At 36.8% G+C, this 16,607-nt stretch overlaps 1 protein-coding gene across 2 annotated transcripts in view; it reads right to left on the bottom strand.

The window, feature by feature from the left end:
- LOC107713439 (endothelial cell-selective adhesion molecule-like) overlaps positions 1–7,952 on the bottom strand; it is a 51,829-nt gene extending 43,877 nt beyond the window's left edge. For both annotated transcript variants that reach the window (XM_016518922.1, XM_016518923.1), the window contains exon 1: positions 7,536–7,952. In XM_016518922.1, the coding sequence (XP_016374408.1) occupies positions 7,536–7,602 (67 nt within the window). In that variant the 5' untranslated portion in view covers positions 7,603–7,952. The remainder of the gene's footprint in view (positions 1–7,535) is intronic.
- Between the last annotated feature and the right edge of the window lie 8,655 nt (positions 7,953–16,607).

The raw sequence follows: 16,607 nt of genomic DNA, 5'->3' as shown, positions 1-16,607 counted from the left end.
GACGGCTGAAATTAAGATCAACCTGTACCAGAATGACGGGAAGAAAAAAGTATGGAGAAGGCTTGGAACAGCTCATGATCCAAAGCATACAACATCATCTGTGAAACATGGTGGAGCAGTGTGATGGCATGAGCATGCATGGCTTCCAGTGGCACTGGGTTACTGGTGTTTAGTGATGACGTGACAGAGGGCAGAAGCAGCCGGAAGAATTCTGAAGTGTAAAGGGAAATACAGCAAAAAAAAGAATATTGGAATATTCTGCAATGGAATATTCTGAATTTCTGATTTCAACCCGATTGAGCATGCATTTCACTTGCTGAAGACAAAACTAAAGGCAGAAAGACCCACAAACAAACAACAACTGAAGTCAGCTGCAGTAAAGGCCTGGCAAAGCATCACAAAGGAGGAAACACAGTCTCTGGTGATGTCCATGAGTTCCAGACTTAAGGCAGTCATTGCCTGCAAAGGATTCTCAACAAAATATTTAAAATAAGAATTTTATTTATGATTATATTTATTTGTCCAATTACATTTGAGCCCCTGAAAATGGGGGGACTGTGTATAAATAAATAGTCCAACTCATCATATATATATATATTATGTCTAATTATTCAATGTTATGTCCATTTCTTGTTTGTTTGTCTAAGACAAAACTGTTAGAAGCAATATCTCACTCAATGCTGCTGTACTGAATATGAGCATGTAAGCATGTGTGATATTGCTTAATTTCAGATATAATCACTGTCTTTGGACATTTAACTGCTATTTTGGGGATTCAGAATGAAGTCATTGCTGTGCTTCATGCTCCAGGTGCTGAATGCTGCCCCACACAGATGACTGCGGGCTCAGCTCCATCATGCCTGTGATTATTCTCCCAAATTACATTTGCAGGTGATGGGTGCACAGCATAGCCAACCTCTTCCACCTTTGATATTATCTCACATGGCCATTTCTCATCCTCAGGCACATCAGATAGAGTAATTGCTACTACTATCAGAGGGACGGTGTAATAAAAAGCCCTCCTAGACAAGAGTTAAACACACGCGGCCCTTTCACAAGATGTCTGTCACGTAGAGTCAGTGCGATGAAGGACGGACGGATGTGGATCAGCTGCACAGATGTAGCGCCGGGGCAGGGGGAGGCTTAATAAGAGCTCAGGAGAGATGGGGGAGAGATGTTATGGATTATATTTATTTGTCCAATTACATTTGAGCCCCTGAAAATGGGGGGACTGTGTATAAATAAATAGTCCAACTCATCATATATATATATATTATGTCTAATTATTCAATGTTATGTCCATTTCTTGTTTTCTTGTCTAAGACAAAACTGTTAGAAGCAAAATCTCACTCACTGCTGCTGTACTGAATATGAGCATGTAAGCATGTGTGATATTGCTTAATTTCAGATATAATCACTGTCTTTGGACATTTAACTGCTATTTTGGGGATTCAGAATGAAGTCATTGCTGTGCTTCATGCTCCAGGTGCTGAATGCTGCCCCACACAGATGACTGCGGGCTCAGCTCCATCATGCCTGTGATTATTCTCCCAAATTACATTTGCAGGTGATGGGTGCACAGCATAGCCAACCTCTTCCACCTTTGATATTATCTCACATGGCCATTTCTCATCCTCAGGCACATCAGATAGAGTAATTGGTACTACTATCAGAGGGACGGTGTAATAAAAAGCCCTCCTAGATAAGAGTTAAACACACGTGGCCCTTTCACAAGATGTCTGTCACGTAGAGTCAGTGCGATGAAGGACGGACGGATGTGGATCAGCTGCACAGATGTAGTGGCAGGGCAGGGGGAGGTTTAATAAGAGCTCAGGAGAGATGGGGGAGAGATGTTATGCTCCGCCGTGATAAGAGAGAAGGGAACGGACGACTCCGTCGCAGATCAGAGAGAGTGAGAGCGAGGGGGGGAAGGCAGATGAAAGCTTAAAACAATCAGTGGTGTTAATCTGCAAGGTGCAACAGCTGCTTCTGGTGTATTCTGAGGTGGCTGGCCCGGATCGGATCCTTTAGGCCCTTATTAGCCTCGCTCGACCAGGTCTGGCCTGCCTAAATCCAGGTCAAACCTCCTAAAAAACAGGATTTGTGTCAGCCCCCTCAGACTATCCAGGGTAACGGGGATTATGTGCCTCCAGGATCAATCTTGCCCCTAAACCGCATTTTAACATCATGTTCAGCAGGTTAAGCGAATAGCGCTGACTACTAGTCAAAAATTAATATATTGCACTATAATCAGTGTTTTAAAAAATATAAAAAACTGTAAAAAAAAATGCTATGGTGGTATAAAACCTGTTAATTGGTTAATAGTAGGTTTCATTATTCTATGAAAAACTGTAATAAACCTAATGGGACATTTCATGTAATTTTACAGTAAATTACTGTGAAATTTAAAGTTGTTGGATGTTAAAAAATAGTCTTGTTTACCTCAGCTTGTGGAAAAACGTCTTGTGAGCTTCGATTCATGATGTGGCTCTTTCTTTAACACTTGTGTTTTTAACAAAGTTAATATTATATTATATTTATGGCTGGGTAATAACTGATTACATTTAATCTGGGTTACGTAATCAGATTCCAAAAACGGAGTACTTGTAATTAGAGTAAATTACATTTTAAAATGTTCATAATCAGATTACAGTTACTTTTTTATGGATTACATGATTACATATTGTTCACACAATGACAGTAAATTATACATAATTTATTGATTCTCCCTAATTCTTATTTTTTCTCTTTTAAATTTTCCTTTCTAACTTCTAACTTCTAAACTTCTAAAACTTTCTAAATTTTCCTTTTTATCAACTTACAAACACACTGCAGTTCTTACATTAAGCCCAGTTTGGGAAAGTCTGGCGTAATGAAATGTTTAATGCATTTTATGACGTTGACATAAAAAATGAACTATATTTTCTTTCTCTTTGCTTTTTATATCAATATGGGATGTTTAATGGTAAGGTTAAAACAAGTTATTAAAAAAAACGTATTCTAAAAGTAATTTTAAAAAGTAGTCAGAATACATTACCTAAAATGAGTAACCTAGATTAAGTTACTAACTACAGTTTTCACCATGTAATCTGTAATAAGTAAAATAAGTAAGGCTATAATTTGTAAGTAATCTACCCTTATTATATTATATAATATTATATTATATTATATTATATTATAATGGTTAAAATCTATATATTTATATTATTTATATATAATATATATATTTAATTTTTTTACTGTAAATTTATGTTAAACCTGTATAACCTAAAATGTTTCTACAGTAAAATTCTGGGAACCAAAGCTTCCATTTTTTACTGTAACTTTCACAGATGTACAGATGTACATACAGCACACGCTTCATGGTATTTAAATTAAAAATTGCTCTGGGTTGCATGCCTCATGTAATATCACATGTGTTATTGTGGTGCTTAGATCAATATAGCCCTTGACAGCTGATCTATGCCAGGGATCCGTCCATCCTAATGAAAGGATAACCTTCTCCATGTCTAATCCCGCTGAGATAGCTATTTCTCCCCAATAATCCCCATAAAACATACTCTGCACATACAATGACACTATATAGAAGTATGAATGGAGTGTGTGGTCAGCTAGTTTGCAGTTTCCCAGGTGTCTCTGAAGCCCACACAGGCGCACAGCAGTGTGCCCAGAGGAGCCATGGCCTCATTTAGATGGCGGAGATCCTCATTACTGTATCCACTCTCCCAACTTACACCTGCTGTAAAACAGCGTCGCCCTCGCCTACGCTCCGGAAAGCGACACACCGGCACCTTTGAGCACGCAGCGGGCTCTCAAGGGAAATGCAACTATGATGCCATGTTGATCTGCTGTTGAAATTGCATGCAAGTTTATAAACAGTTTGCAATTATAATTATTTAAGAATCATGTTGAGAAAACTGTATGGCAGGGGCGTCCGTCCATTCGCTGCACTACTTCCTGCAGGTGGCAGAGAGAGGGGGAGGGCAACGGGGCAGCAGGTGTGATATGGCAGCACTTACATGCGATGCTGTGTCTCTTCTAAAGCATTAATGAGAGCTGAATCTGTCTCTTGTCTCAGATCTGTCTGGATATTTCTTGACAGATGAATGTGGGCTTAATGGATGTCAGCCGTATAGTTTCCTGGTAAATCCTGGAGTTAATAAGGACTGCACATATAGAGATATACTGTAGATATGCCATATAGCGAATTCAAAATATATGTAAATAGGGATGGGTAGTATAACAGAAGAAATTTGTCATCCAGTATATTGTTTATATTATTATATTTGCACAGCTAGTGGGCAGGACAAATTTACATTATCACATGTGAAAGCAACAAAAGAGTAATGCAAAAATACATGGTGGAACATGTCCCGCAAATGAACATGAATAAGTTATAGGGGCAACACAAACTAGAGAAACATGTAAATACAGAATTCAACTGTTGTGCGGTTGTGACTCATCCAATCAGTTTTTAGAGTCAGAACTAATTTTATAATATTTGCTTTACTATTTTAAGCCTTTGTTTTAGCTCAGATGTTGCATAATGTGAAGCTATATGTCAGATATTCATGTGTTATGAATAATCTACTGTTTTAGTTTGCGTCCACCATGTTAAAAAAAAATTGTTAATTTGTAATATATTTAATTCACTAAATTATCACAAAAAATACTATGTAAAAAGGGCTTTTAAATAAATTTTAAATAAAACTAAATTACTGGAGTATGTTTTACAAAAAAAATACAATTTCCATCCTTCTAATTAAAATTTTCATGTGTAATTCAATATTTTAATGAAATCTGAGTGATTTCTGTCCCTCCACTTAAAGTCCAGTGCCCTCATTTATCAACAGTGCGTACGCACAGACGTGTGCGTAATGAGTGCGTAAGCACAGTTTCACGCAAAGTGTGGGATCTACCAACTTGTACTTATATGTAAATGTGTGTAAATATAAGGACAAAATATAGAACCTTTTCTACGCACTGTTGATAAATGAGGTCCCAGGAAACTAAAACTTAAAGATACATAAAGGTCATAAATTTGTTGTAAAAAAATTTAAATTAATCCATTGGTTTACATAAAGTCTTGTGATTGTCACATGTTTGTTTCTGTTTAGTTCCTGTTTGCCCCTATTTGGTTCAGTTCCTGTTCTCATTTAGTTAATCATCCTTTATTCTGTTCACCTGTTTTGATTGATTACTCCTCACCTGTTTCTGTTCTCCCTGATTACGTTCCATATGTTTATAAGCCCTGTGTTTTCCTCAGTTCCCTTGTCTTGCGTTAAAGTTGTATCGGGGTTGTGGTCTCCCTCAGTTTCCAAGTGTTTTGTTCTTGTTTCGATAATTAAAGATTCTATCATGGATTCCTTCCACTCCGTGTGCTTCCTCTGCACCACGACCCGTAACAGAACGCAAGACCACAAAAAACTAAAAGTAAGCAGCGTCCTTTCCCCATGTTTTTTTTCTGTCTTTTTTAATAGTTTTTGTTTTCCTCAAACCCACCGGCCGTGGCTTTCTCAGGCCCGCCGGCCGCCATTGACCCAAGCCCGCCGGTCACCGCAACGGCACGCCCGCCAGCCGCGCCTTTCACCCCGAGCCTAGAGGGGAATCTGAGGAGGAGGAGAAGGCGGTTGGTTCTGGTCCCTAGGCGCGCTCCAGTGTCGGCTCCAGCCCCAGAGCTCACTCCAGTGTCAGCTCCAGCCCCTGAGTCTGCTCCAGTGCCAGCTCCTCGAAAGCGACTTGCTGTGCCTGCTCCTCCAGAGCCATGGGACCCGGATCTGGTACCGCCATGGGACCCGGATCCGGTACCGCCTTGGAGTCTCCCTCAGTTTCCAAGTGTTTTGATAATTAAAGACTCTATCTATGGATTCCTTCCTCAACGTGTGCTTCCTCCGCACCACGACCCGTGACCGTGATTTACGATTGCTTTATATGATGAACAGATTTAATTTAGGCTTTTGTTTACATCTAAAAAATTATTGACACACATACATAGAGCACATCAAATATGGTAAACATGGAAGCTCAAACGTGGGTGCATGATGCGTGCAAACCAATGAGGTTTGTTTTGGTATGTAATGGATCTTCCATGTTTACCAAACTGTATGTGATGTGTTCTATCTATGTGTGTTTATGTGAATAAAAGTGAAATCTGTAAATTATATTAAGAAATCATATCGCTTCACATTACTTAAATTTAAACCACTTAATTCATATGGATTAATTTTACAAGACCTTTATAACCTCTTTGGATCTTACCTGAGTACCTAACTTTAACTTTCAATGGAGGGACAGAAATCTCTCAGGATTCTCTAAAAAATCTTAATTTGTGTTTCAAAGATTTATCATAGTCTTATGGGTGAGTACATTATTAATTTTCATATAGGTGAAATGTTTCTCAAAATATGAAGTCCTTTCAAAATCAAGCATAATATTCTACAGGCTACCACAAAAAAAGTAACTGCAATGTAGTAATTTTGCAAGGCAGCATGTATGGTGGCAATTTCCTTTCAGGGTCACTCAAGACAGGTCAAATAAAACGGCTTAATATTTGCAGGCTACAGCAGTCATCTGGCAGTTTCCCCATTATAAGGCACACTCTCCATATAATGCGATAATGGTGCCTCCCTGGAGGTACAGAAAACACTACCACATCAGCAATTTGCCGTGTTGGAAACACAGACCAAAACCCTGACAAAGCAACCAATACCAGTTTAATAAGGCTCACTACATTTCGAAACATCCAAGAGGTTACGAGGGCATGTGAATGCAATTTTATTATATTCAACCTTGTCCATGTATTGTGAGTTTTTTAGCTCAAGGAAGAAAAAACTGCAACACAATGACACGGTTTAATCTTGTCTGCCAGCACTGAGAGTGAATTCGTACCTTGTCCTTGCTTGTAAAAATGCCAGAGTAATTCAGCGGATTACAAGCTCCTCTGACTTGAGCCTTGCTGGAGATTAGTCAGGACAATGGTCATATCACGGCGCCTGAATTCACTGTCACTACTTTCAGTTGTTGGCTGCAGTTGGTACCAACAATCTTCATTTTACCACCTGATTTACTATAAGGAAAAATCAGGATTCAAGTCGTTAAGGGTTAATGTGATGACTTCCCATTAAGCTAAGAACAACATGGCTGTGTACACCAGGATAAAATATAGGCTATCTGTTGGTAAGAAGGAAATGTCCGTTTCTAAAATATTTCGTGACTACAAAAAATATTTTTTGTATATGAGGACGCCTACATGTGTTTTTATTTGCTTATGAATCTCTACATCAACTTTAGTTGAATGTTTACACATTGCAGCCATGTTTACACATTCAACTACAATATTAAACAGTTGTCTTATTGTATAAGATAAATGTATCACCTAAGATAAACAAAACAGGTTGATTTGAGACTTTACTAATGATACAGTCCCTTTTAACTTGGTCGGAGTTCGCTCAACACAGCATCAACAACATATGAATTTTTAACATGTGGTGTTTATATTGTGAGTTAGCTGATATTTATTTTCTTATTTATCTTACCTGGAAACAAGCACAGCAAGGTGAGAAGCAGAAATGTGGGAGGTCTCCAGTCCATCAGCATCTCCATCGCCCCTCACGAAGCGCCCGCTGGAGCGACACCTCATACAGCATCCAGTGACAGTCACTCCCGCGCTCTTCTTATTCTGCCCCGAGCTGTCTTCTGCCGTCCCTCCGTTGTTCAAATTAATACATCAATTCACTCAAAGTATATCAATTCACTCAACCCCGACAGAAGAACTAGACTCCAGCTTGCAAATAAATCCCATTCCTTCCTCTTCTCCCATTCGCGCAGCGGACGGCATTTGGAGAAGGGCTCTTTGTAAAGCTCTGGTGGTTCTTTCTTTTAAATAAGCTCTTTGAGGATAGTTACGCAAGCATTTTCATTCATAACTGAAGTTTTTGGCTGTTCTGGGACTGTATGAATCGCGTCTGTCACCTGAGCGTGAAGCCCCTTGCAAGTATAGATGTGTGCGGGAAGCCACGCCCCTTTCAGCCTACAGGTGTTACGAGCGCTCCTCGATCATTTCCTCTCTGTATGATCCCTTAGGAAAAACCTATTTATCCATAAACTACTTTAATTAACTCAATGTAATTTTGTAATATAAATAGAATATTAATATTATAGCAATTGAAACGATTCAATAATATTGTAGGCCTATTGCAAAAAATATCTGCAAAAAGTCTGAAATCTGCTATCGTTGCAAATGATTAACATCACATACAACAGATACTGTTCAAAACTGAACTAGTGAAATATATTTTGAGGCTGAAAGATACTAAATAAATAAATAAATAAAAAGGCAAAACAAATGTACACATTTGGATATTTTTTCTTTTCTTTTTTCTATTCATTTCTTTTGGTGCTACCATCATAACTGAAAACATTGTATTCACCACCTTATGCATATTTCTATGTAAATGTTCTTGTTCGTTCTACATTCAAATAATAAAAAAAAAACATCACATGCAACATCAACAAGAAAACACACAATTAACTAACTAGGAACAAACTCATCCTGACATAAGCCAACAACAAAACATGCAACAAAACCAACAGATGCATATTTCTATGTAAATGTTCTTGTTCGTTCTACATTCAAATAATAATAAAAAAAACATCACATGCAACATCAACAAGAAAACACACAATGAACTAACTAGGAACAAACTCATCCTGACATAAGCCAACAACAAAACATGCAACAAAACCAACAATGCAAGAATATTAATAACTCATGCACATGTGAATCCTAGGACAATGGGGAATGGGTCTAAACCAGGAAACCATTTCTTTCTCATTGTAGATTCATTTGAACTAAAAAAAAACGATGCATTGATCCTGATTTTATCTGCTTGGTGATAACAATTTGAGTAAAAAAAAATCTGAGTATACATATAAAAGCTGTATCACGGTCCATTAACCTATTATGTTCCTGAAAGCTTACATTTTTAGAATATTAAGTCAAGCAACATTACATCTATCAGGTAAATCTTTGATTATATTTTCTATGGTTATTTGACCTATAAGAACCATTTTCAGTGTAAGTTTCCATCAGACTGAGTTGGAGCAACCAATTACTGTCTCACGTATGCATTGTGACATGAGTTGGTCTGTGATATTAGGCTAATCAGTAGGCTACAGGATACAGACCCCGAGCAAAGCTCATTCTCACCCTCTCCGATTGGATGGTTGCCATAGAAACACATCAGAAGTTCATGCATTAGAGCTGCTCAATTATTGGGGACTGGTGAGCTCAGGTCTTTGATTGTCTTGTCTGAGCTTAACGCTTAACTTGAACTACAGGTACAATGTGTCTGGCACAAAGACTGTGATTAAGAGAAAATGGTCAACTAGAAGTCTTGGTGGTAAGTCAAGCCTGCGCTGTACCCTTCAGTTATTCAGTGTTAAAATGCAGCCTGCTGTACAAATGAGTTGCATTTCCTGAGCGATTTTCAAATGGCGACATAAGTATATTTTAAATTACGAAATACATTCATAACATCTACTTATTTATTAAACTGACTGCTGTAGTCTGGTCAGGATTAACAATTGTCATATTATTGAAGACCTTAGGCAATGTCACCAGTCAACTTTCACACCACTAATATATATATTTAAATATGATATTATATGCATTGAAATATTGCCATATAAATAGAGATTTAAAAGTAGAAGCCAAAAAATAATAATAATTGTCTGTGAGTGTCATCACTAAAATAAGAATATACTGAGTGGCAGCAAGTTACAGCTGCTGTCAGCACTGCTACTTCAGTGAGAGGAGCAAAAATGATTAGATCTTATGGTTGTTGATTGATGAAGCAGTGACAATATATAAAAAGATTTTACAGGCTGTCAATGTTGTGTATGCAACACAGAGGGAGACAGCACAGCCTGCACATAATGTGTGTGCCAAACAAAAAAAACTGAGAGACAAATATTGCACCATGACTTACCTTTTTCTTCACATTCAATATTATAATATCCATTTGGATTTCCATGACATTAAAAACTATGTTGACAAGGCCAGGGTTTAAGAATAGTTCACCAAACATGAAAATTAGCTGAAAAGGCCATTAAGATGTGGATGAGTTTGTTTCTTCATCGGAACAGATTTAGAGAAATGTAGCATTACATCACTTGTTCACCAATGGATGCTGTACAGTGAATGGGTGCCATCAGAATGAGGGTCCAAACAGCTGATAAAAACATCACAATAATCCACAAGTAATCCACACAACTCCAGTCCATCAGTTAATGTCTTGTGAAGTGTTTTTATCAGCTGTTTGGACTGACGGCACCCATTCACTGCAGAGGATCTATTGGTGAGAAAGTGACGTAATGCTAAATTTCTCCAAATCTGTTCTGATAAACAAACAAACTCATTTACACCTCGGACGCCCTGAGGGTGAGTAAATTTGCAGGTGAACTATTTATTTATTTATTTGTTTATTCTAGTGACCTATTCGTTTAAGGTCATTGTGTGTCAGCTGTACGGCAACATGTTTTAGCATTCATGTTCTGTATTACAATATACTGTATTATATTATATACTGTAATTGTGTGCAGCAATGCTTTTCTCTTGTCTGGAGTTGACCATAGCCACTTCAGAAATAATTTGGTCAAAGCCATTTGTGCATCACAGGTTACTTCCATACACATGGATTGGAAGTATTTTCTGATAACAAAAGCAAATTCACTAAGAGCCTAAATTATATATTCCGTATATAATTATAAGGCCTCTATGGCAAGGCTAAACCCCCAGTTGACCAGAGATTTAGGCATGAGGATAATAATTTACTTTTAAGTATTGAAATTTTTCACTGAACTATATTTGAATGCTAGTTTGCCCATTGTCTCTCGTTCTCATTTAATGGGCATTTTATTTATATGGCATTTTTATGTTTTCTATATAAAAGTAGTTTAGATAAGAACTTTTAGAAATGTTTTCTATTTAAAAAGGAAATAAACAGCTTTTAAACAAAAATGAAAAATGAAGTAATATGTTCAATATAGCTTCACTTGAACCTACATTTCTAAACATATGATATGAGTCTTCTCTGCCACCTAGTGGTCATAAAGGGCCCTCGAGAAAAAAAACAACAAAAAAAACTTGATACACAACAAAATTACATTCATTTAAAATATTTCATTTTCCAAAAAGGAACGTCTTATAAGGTCAAATTTGTGCAGTTCACAGAGGGATATCTCTGTTACAAGTGTTTGACAACTGGGACAGGATATGGTGTAAAACACTCTATATATAATAAATGGTTTTAAATCCGTTTAAAATCTAAGCCAAACATACACAGATTTACTGACCTTTAACCAACTCCATAACATAGAAAAATCTGCTGATATAAAACTATAGCTGCCAGTGGTATTACACAACCATTAATCCAGACATTTCACTCAGTAAGGTTTTGACCCAGTACAGCTCATATACACATAGACATATGGGGCAGGAAAGCCAGGAATAGCCGTACTGACCCTGGGAGATTGAGACAGCAGCCCTACACCAAACAATCGGCTCCTGACTGTGTAAAGTAAATTGCATTCCATGTGAGTTTGTGGTACATCAATAACAACAACATAACAACAATTATTATTGTTGTTGTTGTTATGTTATATAAAATATGTTATACAAATTCAATATAAAAGTTTGGATCAACAAGAAATGTTTACTTTTTCCAGAGTCGCCATGTCAGTCTGCACTCTGCACGTGACCATATTAACGAATTGTGCTTTTACAGCCTGTTGCTTGCTCACCCCTGGAGTTGATAAATTGTTCACAAGATGTTTTGCTTCAGTATTGTAGGGCGTGATATCTTCTACTCATACTAAAATTATTTTAAATTATGCAGCAGAAGCCTCCAAAGTTACATATTTGTGGTCACGCTCCGCTAGCATCACGACCTCGCCGTTGGCCTGCACTAGAACAGCACAGCCGCCGCCTGGTGCTTCCATCAAAACAAGGTACAAAATGTAATGGTTACTTCTCATTTATATATCAATATATGTAATAATTATATAGCCATACAGCACCAGATTTTTTTATGTTTTTGAAAGACGTCTCACCAAGCTCACCTAGACTGTATGAATTCATTACAGTAAAAACAATTTTTTTTTTAATGGTTACTTCTCATTTATATATCAATATATGTAATAATTATATAGCCATACAGCACCAGATTTTTTATGTTTTTGAAAGACGTCTCACCAAGCTCACCTAGACTGTATGAATTCATTACAGTAAAAACAATTAAAAAAAAAAAATATTATTAAAATTTAACAATAACTGTTTTCTATTGTATTTGTAATTTATTCCTGTGATGGCAAAGCTGAATTGTCAGCAGATATTACTCCAGTCTTCTGTCTAAAATGATCATTTTTTTCAAATAATTCTAATAAATTAATTTGGTGCCCAATTATTACTTATTATTCAATACTTGTATAGGAGTACATTGCAAAATACTGGCATTACGTGTGTCAGTTTGGACTTTTCCAACTTTGAAAGCTGTGTTTTTAAGTCAAAGTTTTGAGATTTTGAACTCCAAAAGACTGAGTTTGAATATCTATTTTGTATGTTTAAATAATATCAGTGAACATGTTCTCTTCTAATTAAACATCTGTTAGTTTACACAGAAATCCATGTATCTGGAATCCATCAGATAAATCAATAAGTCTAGTGACTGCAGGGGCAGCAACAGTGTTCTGTTCACTGCCCCTTGGCCATTCAGATTCACCATAACAAAAGGCAGGATAAAGAAACAATGAGGTGAACCTCAGCTGTGAGAATGCACCTCATCACAGGCACAATAGACTCCTATAGTCTGCCTTCATAAACACATTCCTTGGTTTTATTTTTGTTAGTTAATAGTCCGGCACTCTTTTCTTTGCCAGAGGTGCTGGTTTAATTGCATAGATTTACAAAAGAGGCGATCTGTCGGTAAGCATGTTTCATATAGATTCTTTGTACAAGCTGTTGAACAGATTCTCTAGGGAATCTTTGTAACCAAATGATGCAGATGGACAGAAAAAGAAAGAGAGAAAGAGCGAAAGACACACAGACAGAGAGACGGAGCTCCAGTGGCAGTAGTCATTTCCAGTATACACATAGCTGGAACTGATGCATTTGTTTCACCTCTGCTTTCAGACCAAGATAACTCCATCCATTTTTTTATTTCAACAGTATCTTAAAAATCTCAGAACTGCTAGAATGGATTTATTTTGATTCTAGGTTATTTTTTTCCATTGAATACTAGCGGACATTGAAGACTGAAGCAAAAAGTTTGTGCACACAAGAAGAAAATGCTGCTCCATCTACTCAGAGCACTTCTTCAGCTGAACATATATACACAATCTAAAGACACAGATATCACGCTTCCCTTCACTTCAGTCACTGCAAAGAGTCTGTCACACCTGGATTCGGAAGGAGCCGTTGACGTCAACGGTGAGTTAATTTTCCTAAATGTTTTAGAAGGTGTTTTACAGACTTGATGTAAGCTGTCTAATACAATATAAAAACGCACTTCATGATAGATGTGTTTCTTGTCTGTATAACTAAATATATTTGAATCAAACCGACTGCATTTAGTTTGAAGTATCCAAAAATGGCTTGTATGTACCTGACTGCTAAAACAGGTGCAGCCTCAAGGGGCTTCTTGGTCGTTGCCATGACAATAGTTGAGGAGTGGCCCTGCAGGGACTTGACTTGAATACCTTTGGTACATTTGCAGAGTGTAAAACGCAATGGAGATATGACTTCATCTCACAATGAGCCTTTGTCTGTACTTATACAATTTTGGAGTCTTCGAGTTGAAAGACTCCAGTCCCTGATGCTGATTTTTGTATTCTCATCAATCCCTGATGAGGATTTAAGTATTACAGTTAGTTGTAAGATGTTTGTTTATTAAAAAGAACGGATTAGTTTATTTGGGAATCACAGTACACTGGTTGCACTGTAAGGCTGTGTTCAAAATCGCCCCTATACCCTCATTCACTCTTCCCTACATTATGAAAACAAGAGAACGATTTTGGATACTGCATTCGAATTCGAAGTGCACCTGAAGGGCTGCCGCTTTTGCATAGTTTGTGCTTGCTGTTTAATAATCTTTTGAAACTTAGAAAACTGGCAGCTCCAATAGTAATGAAAAGATTTATATTGTCTTGGATACTAGCATGTATAAACCTTAATTAAACAATTTAATAATTGTTAATAACTAATTGTTTAATAACTAAAGGTTGGCAGGCTAATGTACTATGAAACTCTACAAAGCAATATCAATATAAATGTATTAAAAGTTTTCTTACAAAATTCACTATGAATTTTCATATACGTTCTTACAAAATGTATAATACATTTTCTTATAGTTATTACAATATTTCTTATAAATTTTAAAACATTTTGTAAGAAAATGTATCTTACAAAATGTATTAATCATGCATAATTTAATGTCATTACTGTAGTAAGTACATGTAATGTAACAACGACAAAATCAAATAAAAGCGACCAAAATTTCTTATAATTTTTTTCTAAATTGTCTTAAAATTGATAAGAAATTTTTAAAGACAAATGTATTTATTTTTATGCTCTTATAAAGTATATATAACTCTAAAAACGTTATATACATATTTATTCGTGCTTGCAATACCGCCAGGTGCGAGTATTTCTGCTTCAAGTCACGGTGTCAGACACTACCAAAAGGTCTAAGTGGAGGCATGGAAAGACCACTCATGTCAGCCCACCAGACGCAAAGCTGACAGAAGACAGAAAAGAACTGGGTGGCCTTGACAGTTGTTTTCTGATGTTCTTCATGTCTTACTCCATGACCTGAAACAAAAAATTAAATCAGCTTTATTTGTCTAAATACTTTACATTTAGAGCAAATTTGACTTGCCAAAAAATTAAACTTCTCTAAACAATGTGAATTGATTTGTTATAACTTCTAACATATTGGCAAGTTTGGAAATGACACCTAATAAAGCTATTCTCAAATCATGCTCTGATCAAAAATCATGAAATTAATTTTAAAATGTTTGGTGTAATAATGTAAGCAGCTTGTTCTGGGACAGCTGATTCTTTGTTATAAAAAGGTAGAAGAACAGAAGTTTCCGTAACTGAAGAATTATCATGACATTATCCAGCCTCACTCTGGTACTCATTCTCAGCTTGAGCCAAGTCGTAGTTTCCAGCTCTGCTGCGAGGAAAGTGGAAAGCGGGCCAACTCCAGAAGCTTCTTTTCCTTCTTTACTCCCTTCTCTCTACCTCCTTTCTCCCTCCATCCTTCTCACCACCACCAACAGGCATCTCATCAAGACAATGAGAATGATGGCTTGTGTTGGTGCTGTATTTGAGTAGTACACGGGTTTCATGTACACACTCCATATCAATCGCTTTGTTTGGTTGTGAACTAAGCTGTCCCATGATAAGACACTGGACTTAGGTCCAGTGAAACTTGACATTGTCATCCTGGAATACATCTTCCAACATGGTTGTTTAAAAATGAAAGCTACACACTGCATCAGTAAAAAAAATTGTTGCAAAACGTTACATGCCAGAAACATATTAATCACTGCAATAATGATTCTCTTCGGTATTTGTTTATTTATATCCAAATGGTGACTTCTTGATGTTAAAATAGGATGACAACCGGATTTTTGCCCTTTTGCAGGACAGTATATGTGTGATTTTGCAGGACAATGTACAGTAGGACATGCATGTGAGAGATATACTGTATTTAATAATGATTTACGTTAGTTGGAAAGCCTATTTGCCATCACGCTGTGTCACGAATTCTGTCCATGGACTTCCGTTCTTTCACCACCAGAGGTCACCCTTTCCATTACATTGACTCTCGCACAACACAAACTGTTGTCTGTCTTCTGTTCAGAATAAAGCTTGCACATGGATCCACACGTCTTGTCAGCCCCGTGACAGGCTGGTTGAATGATAATGTTTTAAATCGCCAAAATGACTCAGTTACTGGCACATTAGCTCAGGTTTGAGTGATGCAGTGTATGGGAACTGTTCAGTCTACTAAAAATAATGACCTGAATAACAGGCTATAGGTAAAAATAAATTTCCTTAATAGCGAGTTTATTTTTCCGTCATTAGAATTTGCAAACAATAAACGTGTTTTACCGAATTCAGTGCATCTTGTACTTGCATCTTGATCTTGACGCCTACTCTTTGAAGTGTACTTTTTGCACTCCTTCCAGTTGCCTAATTAAAATAATCCAACATAGATTATGAAAATGTAAAGCTTGATTCCCTGCATTATGATGAAAAAATATAGGTTTTGTATATGTATACCTTTGATTTCCTTTGCACATTTACTGTATGATGAGAGAGTGCTGTAGCCTACTTTTTCCTGATCATTTGACACATTTCATTCATGCATATATGGCTAAATCTATATAAATCGTTCATGCTGTAAGTATATCTCGGACATTTTTGTATGTTCGCATTTAGCATAATTCCACACAGGGGCGTAGCCATCATTTCAGAAGTGAGGGTGACAGAAATGTTATATATATATATATATATATATATATATATATATAACATATAT

Source organism: Sinocyclocheilus rhinocerous, unplaced genomic scaffold (assembly GCF_001515625.1).
Source record: "Sinocyclocheilus rhinocerous isolate Xijiao unplaced genomic scaffold, SAMN03320098_v1.1 scaffold689, whole genome shotgun sequence".
NCBI lineage: Eukaryota > Metazoa > Chordata > Actinopteri > Cypriniformes > Cyprinidae > Sinocyclocheilus > Sinocyclocheilus rhinocerous.
This window is presented reverse-complemented; position numbering and strand designations above follow the sequence as displayed.